Here is an 18,510-nt window from a genome sequence, read left to right on the forward strand (position 1 = left end):
CTTTTTCTGAATGGGTTGCATATTTAGAAACTGGTTACACTGCAGAGCCTGAAGTTTTTTTGTTGCTTTGGAGAAAAGTGCTGCTGATGTGTTATTACACGCCAGCATAAAATGCACATGGTGGATGAAAGATGTCTACAGCAATAGAGAACCCACTCCCAGGAGCTGAAGTCTGTCCAGCTGTATGGCACTAAATTATCCTTAGACTTAAAATTGTTGGCAGTACAAACATCTTTACATAAATAAATTAAATTAAAAAAAAGCTTTTATGGGATCCTTTTTTTTCTCTTTCTCCCTTTCTTATGGCTCCTCTGCTGTTGCCCTCCAAGGGCGTTCAGATGCATTCAGAGAGCCCACTGCTTTTTGCTGAGAAGTCTCCATGGAAGCACTGCTGGTAGCAGCAGCTCAAAGCAACCTTTGCTTTTTCATCATTAGAACAGAACCCGGAGCCTTGGCACTGGTGATTTGTAGCACGTATGGCAAAACTTTAAGAGCTGTGGCTTTTTTAGAAATAGTCTTTCATGAGGACAGATTTGCCTGTTATTTCCTCAGCGGACCTCAAAAGCAACTCACTAACATAGTTCTTGGGAATCCTACCCTTACAGATTTGAGCTTGCGATAGGGGAAATAAGGGATAGTACTTTAACCACACATACAGCAGCAGTGCAGTATCTGATGCCATCATACAGTTTCAAGTCTTGCTTAAAATGTCTTGCGCTTTCTCACAGAAGCAAGGGAGCAGCAGTAATGCCTTCCTGAGCTCAGTTGGTAGATGCATGTCCTGAGAAATCAGGTTTTGGCAGGTGCATTTAAGAGCTGAGTAACTGCCTTAAGAACTGATTTAAGACCAGCTGCTGAGTAATCAGGAAGAAAGGCAGGCAAGTCCTCAACATCGTGAGTAATGCTATAGCTTCCTATTTTGGGGTGACAGTGCTTGATCCTCTCCCTTTCTGTTATCAATTGAAGAAAAGGACTGGCAGGTGGCAGTGCTGTAGAGATGAGATTCAGCGTGCAGGGCTTTTGCAGGCAGCCTGTGGAAGTGGACTCCAGAGCATGAATTGCCAGCCTGCCGACCAGCTTGGGCAGCCGCAGTGCTTGTACTGGGCTCCCAAACGGCTGTGTTTTAACCAAGGGTAAGGCCCTAATGCCTGCCCAAAGGCAGGACCTAACCCACCACTCTGGGAAAAATGTGAAAATCTCTGATAATTTCAGTATTGTTTGAATCGGGTCACAGCTGAAAGGCTAGTAATAGTCTGCTGCTCGTTATCTGCACTTCCAACAGTAAACAGACTAGTTCCATTTATCATTTCCCTTTGCCAAAACACAAGAGAAATGACTACGAAGAGAGGATGAAGGTAGAGGGCTTTTCCCATTTTAAGATATTTTAGATTCAGAGGCTGGATGCTAAAGAGACTGGCGATACTTAGGGAATTTGGCATGCTCTGTTGTTCACTCATCAGGTGGTGGCTGAGCGGGGCCAAGTTTTCTATCTGTGGAGGTCCTTGGAACAGCTGAGCTTTGGGAGGAGACTTTTTGGGTGTGCTCCCATTTTCAAACTACGGCGTAAGCGAAATGTTAGGAGAGCTGTGTGGGCACTGATCGGTGCCTCTGAGAGAAGGAAGGAACTACCTGCAGCACAGCTGGATCCCTTGGACATTTCTAGGCCTTTGCCGTGTTTCTGGCCTTGTTACTCTGGAGGAGTCCTGCACTAAGAATTGCCCCGGCGGTGTTTTATAGCGCACACAGTGACAGGTGTAGTAGGGTACCGGTACCGGTGAAAGGCATTTGGTGCCCTGCTATGGTGTGCTGGTTCCCAGAAGGGGAAGCTCGTATTTAGAGTAATGCCTGTCATATTCGTGTTCCCCTTGGAAAGATGAGTCTGAAAAAAATGAGTGATCTTTGGGTAACTATGGAGTGTTGGTTGGCTGCTGTGGAAAGTCTCAAAGCCTAAGGAATGAATTTGTATCCAGTGCTCAGAATTGTCAGTTCACAGGCAGAAAAATACAACATAGGATCCCTTTGTCTTCCCCCTGCTCCTTAGGAGGGAGATATTTCTGTTACAGAAGAGCATGCAGGCTAGTAACAATGGCTTTTTATTTTCTTGTAAGCGGGCATGGTTTTTTCTCCTTTCTGATTGCTGTCACTCAGTGGAGTCCTTCCTCTGACGCAGTCATCTGAGCAAGAGATTGAGCAGAAATCCTGAACCCAAGAGGCTGCTGAACTTAGTCTGCAGTGGGTAGTCAGAGGAGATACGTAAGATGAAAGGGATATAATGAAGCGTATGTCATGTGAAGGGAGTGACAAAGGACTACTATGAAGAACGTTTCCTAAGAAGAATGTAGAGCATGAAAAGTGAAAGATGTAAAAATTGAAAATGCTTTTACCAAAAAGGGCTGAGGGCTTGATGATGTGGACCTTTGTCAGGCTCATATTTTTCATAAGTTCTGCATTAAAAAAAATTGGGCGACACATGCACAGTGCATAAATTCTGATCTTGCGCTGGCACACTTCCTTTTATTGTACATTTAATTCAGAAGTGAAATATTTTTTAAATTAAGTTTTTTGTATTACAGAAACATGTTTTGACAACTTTTAATCTGTTTCCGTAGAACACTTTCAAAATGGGAAGCTTACCAAAATCACTTTCATGGAAAAGTCTTGGTTTTAACAAACTGCTTTTGACAATGTAGTTGTCTTAACAAATGGTCAAAACAAAGCGACAACAACAAAACCTTTCTGACTAGGCACAGACACAGATTTGCTGTGCGGAGTTGCTGTGGAAATTCACAACAATAGTGGTTGTTGTATCTGTCCTACAAGCACGAGAGGATCCTGAACTGGGAGCCTGTTGTCTCTGCACACGTGTGTGATCATTTTTCAAGTGCCGATTAAAATCTTTCCAGGCTGCTGCATGGTGCCAATAGCTGTTTCAGCGTTGTCTGTCGTGTAGCCAGTTGCTGCTTATCAGTCTCCTGAGCATTTTTTCTCACACAACTATTGCTGGGTCAGCAACTATATTTTCCTCTGCTTTTCTAAGTGGACACAACATGGCCTAAATGAAAGCCTTGGTCCAAAGGAAAAAAAAAAAAAAAAAAAGTGTGTTGGAAATCTGGATCTAGGTGTCTCCTGCCTGAATGCTTTATTTGTACATGAATAATGATTGAAACACCGCTTGATTGCTGTAGGCAAATGTTAGCCACAGAGCCCCAAAGAGAATTTTGGGCGAAGAAAATGCAAGCAGTGAGGCATAGCATGGCAGAGGGAGGAGGAGGAGGAAGGTGGAGCTATTGAAATGCCCAAATAATTGAGTGGAATGAGCAACGGATTTGATTTTGGGTTGGGAAGGCAAGGGGAAGAGAAATGTGAAAAAATCTTGGGTGTTATGGACAGCGTCCTGGGCAGTAAACTCTCCATGAAAGGAGTGCATTTCCTTAGAGACCTCTCGAGACAGAACAGTGGGAGCTTTCGGGCTAGCCATGCAAGGTTCCTTGGTTCCTCGCTGTCCGGTGAGAGCTAGGGGTGCTCAGCACCTTGCAGGATGAGGCTTTCAGGGAGGAGGAAAGGGAAGCGCAGGAATATGACGGGGGCCTAGAATTAGTCATTCCCTTCCTGACCCTTCTGAAGGAAATGCCTGGCTTCATATTTTTTGCTGTAAACTCTACTTCTTTATTTATGCTGGAAATGTACACATTCACAGGTTGTTGGTTTCTGTATGCCTACCTGCCCCACTGTCGAATCAAGTACACTCGAGAGTCATTTCTACAGAAGTGTGAGAATGGTTAGTGTTATCTTAAAAACGACGGGGGATATCAGCTCTAAAGGCGCTGCAAGTTTTGAGTTTTACAGAGGTCCGTGGGTTGTAACTTCCCCCTCCCCCTGGAGAGGACCTGTTGTTTCCTCTTAATTTTAAGAAATGTTTGTAATCTTTCTCCCTGACACTTGCTGCTTTCTGACTGTGGTCATTGTAAAACTGGCAGGGGGGTTGGAGTCGTTGTTTTCTTTAAGGGAGGAGAGAGACAATAGATTTGCCAAGGGACTGAACAATTGCAGGGAGAAGCATGGTATTAGTATGATTTTCAAGCTGCATTCACCTTTGTATAGCTTGACGAGCTACAGCAGGTAGGTTGGACAAGGAGTGGTTTATCTCAGTACTTTGAGAAGCCTGTGTTGTACGTGTGGGCACCTCACGACCTCCCTTTCCCCGGCTCAGCCAGGCAGGGCAGTGCGATGTGTGCTGGGGCAGACCCAGAAGTGAGCCTCAGGTGGGACCACTGCTGTGGGACCACCGCTGTCAGCCCCCTGTGCACGTCCGCAGGGTGCCCGGCCTGCCAGGCCTCACCCGGGAGCACGCAGGAAAAGTAAGGAGGGCAAGGATCTGGACCTAGGTTTTGCCCCTAGGTTTCCCCAGCTGTCAAGAAAGATTTACTCAGGGCTGGTCTTTTCTTGGGGCGGGAGATGGAAGTCTGATTTCTTGAGGCTCTCCAAATTTCTTTCAGAGCTGTTATGACAAGGGTCAGAGTCAGCCACGGGACTGCTCTGCCTTTTAGCTGTAGAGGCCCAGAAGTGATCTCTGGAGATCCTTTCTGCTTTCTTGCCAAAGGCATGATTAGCTCTGCCTAGTCCATTTCTTACAGGTATTTGTTATCTTACTGTTAAAGACCTTGGTTGAGGGCCAAGACTCTCCCTTCAAAGCCTTGGCTGCTGAGAACCAAAGTGACGGTGATGCTGTTCGCAGGTTGTCCCCCAGCCTCTGGGAGCTGTTCGAGATCTGGCTGCAGGTGGGCAGGTATGCGATCTGGGAGCCTGGGGAGGGAATCAAATGAGTGAGAACAGGAGATACTCTGCGTTTGGACGGAAGTTCTCTGCGTGGCACGATAAAACCATAAGCCTTCTGAGTGGCACATACACTAATTTCAAGAGTGGATGGGAAACCTTAACAGGTCTTAAGGTTAGTTTGGAGTATCCTTCAATATCCCCTTTTTCCAGGGGAGGGATTGTTCTTCCTGTGCTCCGTATGGAAATACAGTTCAGCCTAATGAAGCATGGCTGAGCTAAAGTAGCTAGGTGGGTGCTGGAAAGAAGTGGGAGCTGAGGGAAGGTTGAGCTGCAGATCTGATGTGGCAGCAAGCAGGCTTGTGCTCAGCAAGCAGCAAGTACAGTTCTTAGTCTTGTGGAGCACTCCTCATCGTTCTGCTGCAATTGCGTGTCTTCGGGTTATAGAGGAAGGGGGAGGGCTTTCATTTTTAGTGTGCACTGGGTGTGAAACCTTCGGTATTTGAGCAGAGGACTGTGCCTGGGGCTGCATTAGGCTCATATGCCTCCCTGGGATGAAATCTCTGAAGAGAATTGTGTTATCATGTAAGGCAACCGCTCGATTGTGCAGTGTTGTCCTCCCACTCCCACCCGTAGCCGGGGAGGCCTCAGCTGTGCCTTTGCAGCTCTTGGTTGCCGGGACTGTGGAAAAAGAAAGGAGGGGAGAGGAGAGAGGTAGTACGTGGCCTCCAAGTGACCCAGAAATGATGCTGTCTGCATCATCTGACAAAGCAGAAATAACATACTGTAGTGTTTGGGCAGTGGGTATTGTGTCAGCCTCGGGCGTGACTGAAGGTTCAAAGGAAAATCCATCCATCTGGTGTTTCATCTCTCCCTATCCCTCTATCTCTCAGTGCTTTTATTTACTCGTTTCTCTTAGGCTTTTTTTTTTTTTTTCCTGAATGTACCTTGTGCATACGCTTTTCTGCTGGCTTGCACTGGGTGCTGTTTTGCAGGGTTTGTTTAGCAATGCATTGAGAAACTACTTCCTTTTCTTTTATAAGCAAAACCAAAAGTCCTTAAGCCAGCCCAGACACCCGGGTTCTGCAGCAGCAGGAGGCGGTCCGATGTTCCTGCTCTGTAAATGCTGCATGTAAGGCCGGCATGGAGAGTCCAAGCACAGATCCTCAGCTGATGTAAATTACCACAGCTTCCCCGCTGCAGCACGGTGTGACTGCAGAGCTGCAGTCCCTCAGCGCTTGCTCCTGTCTTTGCCATCGTTCCAATTCCTCTGCTTTTTAGAAGCCCCGCAGCAGTTACTGCTGCCATGCCCTAGTGCTTAGGGCAGAGGACTGAAAGATGGGTCTTTCATGGCCTGTTTTTAAAACTGCTCCTTGACTTTGTGCAACCTGTTTTTAATCTGTTTTTAATCCTTCTTATGAGTGTGTTAATGTTCATAAGTTGTTTTTGGCATTCAAAACAGTAACACTGTTCTGCAGACTGTCTTTTTCAAAGGGGGCTGTGCTTGTGGTCCAGCACGGCAGGAACTTAGATACCCAGTGCCTCTGACTGCACTTCTATAATCAGTAAAGACGTGGATAAGAGAGAGGCACCAAGAAGCAAGTGCTCTGGCTGCTGTGGTAGCAGAGCTAGAACAAGAACCCGGCCTTTCTCGGACAGGAGTGCTGCTCGCCCAGCCACGCTTCTGTGCTGAACGAGTCAGCTGGGTGCAAGGGAGCACGAGTTCCGCTGACTGCAGGTCCGCGTCTGACATGTACATGAGTTCCTTTTGTCAGATACCTTAAATAAATAAATGATTCTGCTACCAGTTCTTTCTTTGTAATGTTTTATCTGTGAGCTTGGCCTTCCTCCTATACGGCTGGTGAAGATACATGATAAAATATTATCCTTTAGTGTATTTGGTTTTGTTTTTCTTGAGGGCAAAATCATGTGGGTGAGAAATTGAGTGACCTCGTTTTGTAGGATACAAATAATTCCTGAAATGTTTTTTTTTCCATATTTTCTTCTTATTTTGTTGCGTGTTTTGCTTCTGTGCAGCTCTTGTGCTTGCCTTGAAAAGAGCTGTTTGAAATCCATGCTGGATTTAAAGCAGCTTTGAGGTTTGTAAGATCCTAGGAGTCACCAGCTGAATCCTGCATGGTCTGAGTGCTCCGAAGGAAAGCACAGATGGGAAGGATGGTTTTCTCTGCAGTCGAACAAAATTTTCTATGAACAGGTCTGGATCAGTTTTCACTGCAAAATGAGCGTATGTCATATGAAAAGGCTATAGACTTCTATAAAGTAACTTTTTTACACTTTACTTCACCAGACAGATGTGGTAAAGCCAGTCAAAAGTAGGCATTGGTTTACTTCTCCCTATACTAGAAAGGGAACAGTCCATATTCCTATAAAAGTATCTTTATACCTAGACTCACCACAAGCTGCTCTGTTGAACACAAAGGGGAAATGGGGACCTCTGAGACTGAAGTTGCTGCTTGGTGATACCAAGATCAGATGGTGATAAGAACTGAGATAGCCAGGAGGCATTCAAATGAGTCAGCTGCTTGAGGCAAGTTCACTGAAGGAGCAGCTCAAGCTCAGCTGGGGGCTGCATGGGAGATGCAGAGGCAGCTGTTTGGTCAGGTGAAGGGTGCTGCAAACTATTGCTTTGAACCAGAGCTGCTGAGGGGGGCTGGTGGAGCAAGGGGCCTCACAGGGAAGCCTTCAGACTCAGCAGCACTCTGATCGCCCTCAGTACTGTGCACTGCAAGGATTCTGCTCTGGGTGCCCTCAACACTGCTGCACTTCAGTCCGAGCTGGAGAATCCAACCAGATTTCTGCTGCTTGGTATCCCCTCTGTGACTCTGGCATGCAGGTGACTGCTTAGCTTTGTCGTGATCACCTGCCCAAAGCCCGCGGAGGAAGGCCTGTGCTGGGCCCGTTTTGAGGACGGGAGCATGAGGCGGTGCCATTGTCGGCTGCGGCGTCCCAGAAGTGCCGGCCAGATCCCCTCGTCGCTGGGCCGCCGCTCCGGGCCTGTCAGCAAGGGGTGGGCTTGTTGGGCCCGCCGCCTGCACGGGGCTGTGCTGAGCTCTCGTTCACATCATGGGTTCTTCCCCGGCTTTCATACCTCAACATAAGCAGCCTTTGTGCAGCGTAGCTTGCTCTATAAAAGTGAAGTACTGGTTCTTTCAGTTCCTTGGACCGAATCAGTTGCACCTTTTTTCTTTTTCAGTTCAGGTGACTTTGAAAAGGGTGTCCTGAAGTACACTCACAGCGCAGCTGGTCTCTGGATGATTGTAGAGATCTGTATCAGTTTCTCACATGGTTTCTGAGCAAGGCTTCTGAGACAAATTTGGCAAGTCAGATTCTGACCTTTTTATGCTCTCTTCAGTGCTCAGGTTGCTCAAGATTTATTTATTATTATTTTTTGGTCTGACTGAGGGTTTGTCTGTGTAATGGCACTAGGGAAAATAGGTAAGAGTAAGGTAAAGGTGTGAAGTAAATCCACTTTCACTGGATGCCTTAAGATGACTCACCTTATTTCCCCCAGCGTCCACGTGCAGATAAACCCCGAGATCAGAATTTTTGTCTTCTGTTCCAGCAGGTAGAAGTGCAGCACCTCCCTCCGGTATGAGACACCGGTCCCCAGGTGTGATGTCCTGCTGCAGCTGCTGGCTGCTGCTTCAGAGAGCGCGCCCTTGCCCTCTGGGTCCTGTTCTTGGCAGGAGGTTACCAGAGGAGTTCTTTCCTGGTTAATTCCTGCCTGAAGGAATACAGGTGATTTGCATTTCTCTCAGCCACATGTAAGAGCCGGGTCATCCATTTTCAGCCACTGGTTTGTTAAATTGCAAGGCAGTAAGTGGTTGTAGGCTTGGAAGTATTAGTGGAAGCTCATATTAATTGTCCTTTCAAGTGCTGCCAGACTCTGTGAGATTTCATCTCCTGGGACAGGAGAAGCATGACATGCTTTTGAGCATGTCCTTGATTTGTTGATTAAAAAATGTCAGTTGTCTATCTTGAATGTTGCAAAAAAATCTTCTAAACATTGCGTAAATTTCAAGTCACCTAGAGAAGGCATCGGTGAGGAGAACATGATAGGTATTGTGAAAACATGAAAACATTTTCTCAACAAACTGTAGATATTCTGAAGGAATCTTGGCTGCTACTTTGGTATAGCAGAGTCCCTAGCAGAATACCTTTGAGTGTCCCAAGCTTCTTTAATGTGTAATTTCTAGCTCTACAGATGCCATTGCTTTCATGTGCCATGTCTGCAGCAATACAACTGAAGAACTTGTGTGTGTGTGCGTCTATGGCTATGTGTTTGGTTTTGTTTTTGTTTTGTTCCTATTCCATGAAACTCCCAACTATTGACTTGAGGTCGTGAACACAGGCAAACTTGTATCTCAAGAGATCTGGCTGTTTGTATAAATAGATAAAAATTCCAGCTTGGCATATTTTTCCTAAACATCTTGGGCCTGATTCTCACATATGCTGTAAATGGACATTCATTTAAAAAACAGAATCAAAAACCAACTGCTGTCAGGAGGAGATAAATGTGCATCCAGGACCACACCTTGGAAGAAGTGTAATTCTCAGGGCAAATGAGAACGGGGTGTCCTGGCCATCAGCTGCAGGCTGCTGCTGAGGGCAGGAGGGGCTCCGATGGAGCACGCCCTGTAACCAGCCACATACCCCAGCCGCTCTGTGTCCTGTCTGTGCTCTGGTTCTTCCCCACCTCTGTGGGTTAGGGGCAGTTGGAGTATTACTGCCTCTGTTGTGGGATTTGCCATTTGTGATGAGTAGGATGTGCTGTTTGGCAAGCAGGCAGTGAATAAGTTACTATTGGCTTTATCTCTCTGTCTAGTTCGTGGTTGGAGACCTGCATGTTGTTTGTGGGTTTTTATGTGCGTCACTGAACCCAGAAGTTTTATTATGTTCTCAGAAAAGGGTTTTGCAACAGCTCAGCTATTAAAGCCAAACCATGTAGTTGAGTTAAAAGTCTGGGCAGGAAATAACAAAATGAAACCCATCCTAGGGGAGAAGCGTGGTGCACGTAGGGTGGGAAGAGAGTGCAAATATGCTATTTATAGGAACGGGGGAAAACAATTCTGGACTCGAGGAGTAAATGTGAAGGAGTTGTCATGGGAAAACCAGACTTGGCAATCTGAGACACTCAGATCTGTGCTGTCGGACTACTTTTCCATTTTTAAGGATTATGTTTTTGGTTTATCCCCGTGAAGAAGGAAAGTTTAAACACTGAAATCTGTGCAGCACAGAGTACCTTGCTGCAGTGTCCTTCTAGGAGTTTATGCTATGGATGAACCTTGTCAAATGATAAACATTTGAATCCATATTTTTTAAGCAGCATTAAAATAATTGAAGACGGTGCCTGCTGCAGGGAGTTTGTGCAGGCAGAGCCCCATGCAGGATGGAAGAGGAGATAGATTGTTAATGAGCTCCTAGTCACACAGCAGGTCAGTGGCAGAGCTGGGAGTGGAGTCCAGCTCCCTGAAGTCGAGGTCCAGTCTCTTACTCTTTACACGTGATATTCTGGTGTTACGCTGAAGTTGGTGAGGAAAGCTTTTGTGGGGGATGCGAGAAAAGTGACTGTACCTCAAGAATATGCTTCCTTTAAGCAGAATGCTGTCCTCATGATACTGCAGAGATTGCAATGAGATAATGTGGGTTCGTATATTTTTTGGATAATTTCTTTAATTTGTGATTCTTGTTTCATAAATAGATGTTAAGTCCGTCCTGCCTTCCATCAAGGTTTTTGGAATGAATTCCCATACCTCTTACCACCCCAGTCAGTGCTTGCAGTTCCCTGCTTTATGCTTTGTGTGACTTTTAAGGGGCTCGCATATCGTTAGTGCGACATATAACTAAATATGGTGCTCTAGCTGTAGAGACCATGCTGATACCTCATACTTCTTCAAGGAAGACAAATCTTGCCTGATGCAAGGACATGCACCAAATACCAGATTCCGATCAGACTGAGGAGCCAAGCTGCTACTTTTACACGTAGGCCTGTCGTGGCTGGCACTGCCAGTCCGAAATCCATGCTCAAGCAACCTTTCTTCTTTCCCTAGGTGCCCAGCAACCTTGAGATATGGCCAGGAATGGGGAAGGGGTGAGGTGACCTGCGGGAAGAAGCAGTAACATAAAACAGCTCCCTGGGAATTCCACATACTGCGGCTTGCAGACGCGCAGCTGACTTGTTTGCCTTTGGCTGGATTTTGTGGTTGCAGTTTGTATATCAAAGTGCATATAGTCATTGAACCTTACTTGGAATGGCCTCCAGAAAAGAGAATGCTTGGGTGATTTCTGTATTCCCTCCCCTCTCCATGACATGTCTATTGCACGGACGGGAAGCTGCGCTATTTTTCATTTATGTGGGCTGACTTTTGCATACTGGGGGCTACTGCATAGTCCTCAAACTTCCTGCAAGCTCCTCACCCTTATCAGGAGACCTTCCCTCTGTATCCATACCAGTTCTTCTTTGTTCCTATTGCCTCTGTTCCTACTTGGTGCCCTTTGTTAACCTGACTTCTAGCCCGTGGGCTGCCTAGATCCCCTCTTCTTCCCAAAGGGCAAGGCGTGCTCCCCTCACTTCTCCTGTCAGGGCTCTGCTTATTCTGCTCCTGTCTTTACCCGCAGCGAAGTCCCTCCTTCTCATTCCAATCTCTTCTGCCCCAGTATCTTATGAGGGAAGAAGTCAGGATGCAAACATGCTACGTTTCGAGGCAATAAGAGCAGAACCAAGTACCCTGAGTAGAATGAGAATGCTGGTTGGTCTTGTTAACACATGTGCACGCACACGATATGCACAGCCTTATTTTTAATTGCTATGAAGATCTGCAAAGTCACACCATGTCTAATGTGGGCCAGCTGGCTATAGCCTGTCAGAGTGTGTACAACACAAAGCCAAAGCGTGAGGTGGGGGAAAAGTACAATGAGCAGCAGACAAAAAATGAAACCAAGCAGCCAGCAGGAAAATACTATGAACCGCATCTCCAGGCGCATTTCTCACCTGACTGCGGATCGGGGAGCTCACCGGGTAGGCAAAAATACCTATGACAGTGAGAAAGCAGAAGGTCACGGCTTAGCCAGGCCAGACATCCTGCGTGCCCCTTGGCTGCACTGAGCTCGCTCTGTGGGAGCAGGGCACGCGTTGCATGGACATCCAAACTCGGGGCTGCGCTCCCCTGACGGTGCGGCTGTGTAGGAGGGTGCAGCTGGCCGCGAGCCTGAGAGCGGGTACGTGCAGACCGAGCAGCAGCAGCATCTAGAAGTCACATAGGCCCGCTGGCACATGGCACTACCGAGGGAGCGAGCTGACTTGGCCCTGCGTGGTGTGGCAGTGCCTGGCTGCCTGTAGCCCGCCGGCAGCCCCTGCGGGCCGCGCTGCTGCTGGGGACTGACCGGGGAAAGCAGGCAAGGGGTGGAAAAAAGGAAGTGCTATCATCCGCTTTTTAACAAAAAGGGGTACTGAGAAAGATTGAATGGGATTTCCAAGGTAATTTCTATTTGGTCTTATGCTTCAAAGCCGTGCGAGGAAGTCAGGGTTAAAAGGTTCCCCTGGTTTCGGCTGGGTGGCCAGGCTAAATGCAGGGCAGTGGCCGCGTCTTCTGGGACACAGCGCTTCTTTTATTGCACAACTGCCTTGCCTCAGAGTGGCACTGCTTTGCATTTCTCTGCTGCATGAAGAGTTTGAATCACTTACTTTTGTTTGTATCCATTTTTTGATAAACCTCGTAGTTCATGGCACTGCTGTCTGAGCTCAGGAGTGCGATAGCTGCCGGTAGTCGGATTGCTCGTAAAACCCTCAGCTGAGTTACAGGAAAGCACAAGCTAGAAACACGTTACTAACAGCTGATTCCAGAGCGAGACCACATGGATCAACCCCATGATTTGCAGGACTGGCTCACAACAAAGAAGTCAAGAGGGGAGAAGGAATTTTTGCCTCTCAGTAAAACAATTGTAGGTGGAGAGGGGAAGTGGGCTTAACTCAAGAGCCAAATCCCCTTTCTGAGGTAGTTAATCCCGTTGCCTGGGGCTTGGGCTCCAAAAATTCAGGGATGTGTCCTGTACTTTACTGCCGATCGGGTTCTCACATCTTCTCACACGCCTGTCATCAGCCTGTGCATCCAGGAGTATCTCCTGCTATGCTGTCGGCACACTGCCAAACTGAGGAGCAGGCCAAAAGCAGCGTTCTCCACATGGGGGTCATTTAGCTGAGATCAAGTGCAATACCCATTTTCCATCTAACTTCTTACACATCCTTTATCTGGGGAAGGAGGAAATGATCTAATTGTCTTTCCCCTGTGTAACTTTGTGCATGCAAGTTATGTGTAGCATTGTTCAGGTACTGAGGCCAAAACATTTTGAGCAGAAACTTGAGAGAGATTATAGCGGACAAAGAATATATATATATATTTCCTGTTCATTTGTAGTCTGATCTTGTCTCAAATGTTAAAATTTGTTGACTAAGGGCATGTTTTGGTTTATAAATCATGGATCAGCTAACTTGCTTTGAGGCATTGTTTTGTTAGGAAGGTTTTGAAGCTAAAGGCTGCCCCATGGGAATGTCTGACATAGTCAGAAATCTTCTGAGAATATTTTCTTTTTGATAAGTAAACATAAAGCACAAATTACATTCCTTCTTGTTGTTTTATTTTTCTGTGCCTAGCATGGCGGTTTCTGTGTAGGCATGAGAATGGTGACCAAAGTTTTGGAATAAATCTTAATTTTTTGTTCTTTTAAGATCATTGAAGAGCCCCACTCACAAAGCAGTATCTCTGTTGACTGGGTACTCCACAAACATTGCCTGTGAAGGTGACAACATATCCCAAGGAACTTAACTGTTTATTTCTGGATCCCAACAGGTGAAACTGATCGACTACATCCACAGACAACGGCAGTGTAAGCTGAGTGTGCCCCTGAACGACAGGACAGCAGAGCTCAACAGCTACCCAAGATTCAATGACTGGTTAGACATTGTCAACGTGAGGAAAGAAGTTGTACAGGTAAGGGAGGGACAACCATCAGCACAGGGCCTTCCTTTCACATCTGACCCAACTGCCTGCTGGGTTTGAGTTAGTTTCCTGAACTTTGAGGCAAGGTGGAGTGCGTGGGTACCCATGGGGACCTTTGGTGGAAAGGGTGCTTCCATCTCTCCCTGGAGCAGAGATCACACAGTGGGAATGCTGAAATACTCCCTTCCCTTTGCCTTCCTCAGAGTTAGTAGGGATCTTCTCATAATAGCATTTGAAGCAAAGCCTCACAACTACTACGCAGTATGAGACAGAGCTCCTGTGGTATCATCACTTCTCTCCTGCCTGCTAAATCCAAGAATGACACCATGACTTACTCAGGAGTTTTTATATAAATGATGTACTGTGCTATTTTCTATGTCCAGTACTAGTAGAAAGAGGACTTAGAGTACTGATATATCCAACAAATGAACAAAAATGCCAAGTTGTTAAAACTGAGAGTTTTACTGTTTCTAAAAGCATATAAGCCACAATTATAAATCAGTGAATATACAAAAAGAGCCACTAGCACTGCATCCCTCTAAACTCAGACTGCCAGAAGAGTTCTGAAAAATAGGCTCTCACAGTGCTCAGACTGAAAAAACAAAGTAGGCTGCAAGCCAGTATCCTCAGTAATGGGCAGGTGTGAGGCTGTGGTTTGGGTTTGATAAGGAGTCTTTACTCAGAAACATATATATATGTTTTTTCATTACACAAACACCCGCTCCCGTGAGTAAAGTCTGGTTCAAACTGATACCTTAAGAGCATTGCATCAGTGTAAAAGAATTGAACGAATAATTATGCAGTGGTGGTGTGGTGGCCAGCATCAGCTGTTCATGCTCACAGACCATGGCTGCTTCTGGTATTTACAGATTCCTTATCGCTTAATTCTTAACATGTAAATTTCTGGAAACCTCTTCACTGCACAGGGTAATCTGACACTTCGGCTGGAATCAGAAATGACAAGTCAGTGCCCTTAGCTCCTGTCTGGACACGTTTTTTGTTAGAGCCTGAAATCCTGGCTATGTTTAGATGATAACTAGGACATCCAGTATTGCAGGGAACTGGCACCAGATTGTTCCCTTGGCTTGGCTCTGTGCATGGTTTATCCATGATGTTCTGTACTGGGAACAATTCAGTTCAGTGTAACGTTAATGGCAATAGAAGTAGAGCTTGGTCTCCTGGTGGCTAAACAAAGCAGAAAAGGCTTTTTTCTGCTTTTTTTTTTCTCCTTTTTTTGACATTTTTGGCTCTGCAGGCCAGATCACAGCATTCTCACTGACTTTTCTTTGATCCTCACAAAGCAAAGATTTTCTTTACAGGCAGATTCCCGATGAAGTCAAAGTCTGAGAAATTCAGCAGGTTTCTATGGAAGTTATTCCAGATTGGTCAAGGTGTAACTGAACATGTTCTGGTGAAATAGGATGGGTACAGGACTGAGCTGTTCCTTTTATTTACTACTATTCCTTTTGAACATGATGCTTTAAAATGGATATTGCCTTCCAGCCCAGCTAGGGTTTGGATAGCACAGCTGAAGGTGCAGCAGTGACAATGAGAGAACAGAAAAACAGCCTGTTGCTGTGGCCAAACTGCCAGGCTCACAACTATTGTTGGTTTCTAGGGTTACTGGAATTGCTTGAGCCTAAAAGAATGTCTTTGTAGCTCTTTTTGAAATCTTTTGTGATGCCTGTAAAACTGGGGGTAGGGAAGAGATGAAGAGGAGGAGTGGAGTAGGGGGAAGGGAGGTGGACAATTCAAGTCTGCCACATCTGATATTTTCAAAATCACAGAATACCAGATTTCATTTTCACACTGTCAAGACTGCCCTTCCCTATGTGTGGTCACCAAAGAATGTGAGCAAATTTGATTTTGGTCCAAGTCAGGAGAGATCATTTTCCAACTGTTCGTTGTTTTTATTTGTGCTCTCTTATTACCTTCTCCCAAGCAATGACCAAGGTAATGAACTCTGTTCCTCCTCTTCCCTGGCTCAAAAATATGGGGTACATGAAGCATCTACTGAAATTGCTCCATGATTCCAAATGTGGGGCGATTTTGTAAAAGTTCTGCATCCATTTCATGCAGCTGCAAAGAGCTTCTGTAGCATTTAGATTAGCTGAGCAGCAGAACTGCAACACAGTCTTGAAAATGATTTTTGAGAAGCTGAAATACCTGGGCTAATAAAAAAATGCTCCAAAGAGCAATTGGATCTGTAGGTCTTGAAGTGTTTTTGTTGTGTGTGTGTCCTGTTACTGTACTGCTTAGGAAGCAGCCCTGCAGCCACTGTTGGTGTTGGTGGCTTGGACAACAGCAGCGTGTTTGTCCAGGACGTTGTTGTTGTCCCTCAGAAATGTTACAGGTATCATGGGATCCTTCCTGATGTTGCTTAGATTTCATACAGCATGTGAACCGTATTTCAGCTGAATGATTGCTGACAGGAGGAGCTTTAATAGGATAGCTCTTACGAGATGTTAAATGGCTGCCTTAGCCTTATGTACGCTGCCTGCGCCGTGACTGGGCAGCCTTGGAAGAGATGGCTGAGTAGGTCAGACAGCAAATGGGGATACCTGGGTCCTACCTGGTGCTGCCGCTGCCCTACATGGTGCGCTGGGGAGTGACTGCCACGGCCACCTCGGCTGGAGACGCGCAGCACGGGAGGTGTGTGCAGGTGAAGGGCTTTCCTGTGGCCCGCTGCTTGTCAAGGCCAAATCGGGAGAGAGGCCTGAGTTCATGGTTGGTGTTTTGTTTGATTTTGGATTTTTGAAATGGTTTTGATTCCCTTTGCACTTCTGTTGTTACTGGAGACATTGCGAGGTTGTGCTAATCTGTGACATAACACCTTTGGAAAACAGCCTAATTGCAAGCCGTTTTTTAGCTCAACAGCTAGAGAAACAATGCTCTTGTTCTCCCTCCCCCTTTTCCCTCCCCTTTCTCTCCCCCCCGGCCCTCTCCCAAATAAAGCTGCCGTGCAAGGAAGCACAGAAGCTCGCAGGCTCTCCATCAGAAATAGAGCGCCGGCTCTAATTTAGAATATCTGCTGACTCCTCTCGTCCAGACTGAACCTATTTTTGCCCAGTGACTTGCTGTAGACATTGTGAAGCTTGAAAGCTCTTGCTGTTAAAATTGCTGTCTTGTTGTCGGACTCCTTTCTTTCTTTGAAAACCTATATTTAAAACGAGAATAATGACTGCTTGTAAAATCCTTTAGTTCTGGAAGGGATTATAGTAATAACAATGCACTGTTTATGGCACTGGGCGACAGCTAAAGCTCCTGTGAACATGGATAACAGTCAGCGAGTCACGCTGCGCCGAGTGAAAGGGCTGTTCTGTGTGGACCTAGCAAACTTGGAGGTAGGTGGTGAATGCAAGCTTTGACTCTGTGATCCTGTTTGCTCTCTGTGAATACACGTTTTGGAGGGGTAAGGAAAATTTGAGCCCCCACCCCAACTCATGCTATTTCTGTTTCTTTGTTATTGTGCCTCTAATCAGTTGCCAGACAGATTTTTATCATAGGAAACAGTGGCGAGTGTGGAGCAGACTCTGCTGTGGAGCTGGCCTAACACTGTTCTGTACCTTTCTTACTAAGTATTTTTCTAGGAAATGCTGAAATCCTTGGCTTTGGCTAGAAATTCTGGAGATGGATTAGCACAACGTATGTGTAATTTCCTACCAAAAATGGCACATGGCTAAATATTTGAAATGATTGAAACTGGGGAAAGAGATGTTTGAGCTGGAAATTAGAAAATGTGGAACTAGGAAACACGTGGAGAGGTATACTTAAGCTATGCAGTTGTCTTCAGGGGGTGAAAGTTGCTCTGTAAATGTACCTAGGACAATACGCTGTTCTGGACTGGCATGCTTCCCTTCAGATTTGGAGTCGGGAATTTAGAGGGAGGTGGAAGGAGAAGACGATGTGAACAGAGCACTGTCCCCACTCAGGCTGACTGAAAGGGTCTCTTGCAGAGCTGCTTACTGGTTTCTGGGCTTGGGATGTGTCTACCAAAAAATATAAAAAAAAGATTTTTTAATCTCTGCTGGCTTATTTTCTTCAGTGCAGAAAAAAATCTTCTCTACCCATGTTCTTTCCAGAAACTTCAGGATTCTATTTGTTCGCACAGATAATTTGCCATCATCTTAAAAAGCAAATTAGGAACAGAGTCATCTCCTTACCACCTTCTGGAACGTGTCCGAACCAGCCCTGCTCACCATGTCGCAGGGGTTCCAGTCAATCAAGCTGGAAAGCTGTTTTTAGCGTAGATAACTGTCGTGCACAGGGAGGGGCAAAGCCTGGCCTCGTGATGGCTGGCTGCAGGCAGAGCTCTGCCACCACGGCGGCCATGTGGGAGCCGACGGAACAATGCGCTCTTGTCGGGTTCTGGCTTACAGCCGTTCGCTGGGGAAGGTATCTGACTCCCAGCGTACCGGGGTTTTGTAATAGCTCCTGTGTGCGTGTGAAACTTGCCTTGTCCCACATTTACCGTTTCTGCAAAAGACCCCCTTTCCTGTAAGCAAATAGAGATGCTGGTAGATCATGGCAGATGGCTTGGCTTGGTTGGACTGTGGTCTAGCTTGTAGCAGATTATGCCGATCACTTGTTACAGGAAAAGCGTGGTATTTGTGCACCCTTACTTTGGCTGGGGGTTACAAGAGGAAGATCTGCCTAAACCCAGCAAGTTTCCACAGATGCACCCTCTCGTCTCCCGTAAGGATACCAGCGTGAGCAGACT

At 46.2% G+C, this 18,510-nt stretch overlaps 1 protein-coding gene across 4 annotated transcripts in view; it reads left to right on the forward strand.

Moving 5' to 3' along the window:
- Positions 1–18,510, forward strand: part of KSR1 (kinase suppressor of ras 1) — a 62,644-nt gene that overhangs the window by 17,776 nt on the left and 26,358 nt on the right. For 3 of the 4 annotated variants that reach the window (XM_035343112.1, XM_035343110.1, XM_035343111.1), the window contains exon 2: positions 13,639–13,781. In XM_035343112.1, coding sequence (XP_035199003.1) covers positions 13,639–13,781 — 143 coding nt within the window. Of the gene's footprint in view, positions 1–13,638; positions 13,782–16,773; positions 17,135–18,510 lie in introns of those variants that run through there. The other variant, XM_035343113.1, reaches the window with a different exon arrangement.

This window comes from Oxyura jamaicensis, chromosome 19 (genome assembly GCF_011077185.1).
Source record: "Oxyura jamaicensis isolate SHBP4307 breed ruddy duck chromosome 19, BPBGC_Ojam_1.0, whole genome shotgun sequence".
Classification (NCBI taxonomy): domain Eukaryota; kingdom Metazoa; phylum Chordata; class Aves; order Anseriformes; family Anatidae; genus Oxyura; species Oxyura jamaicensis.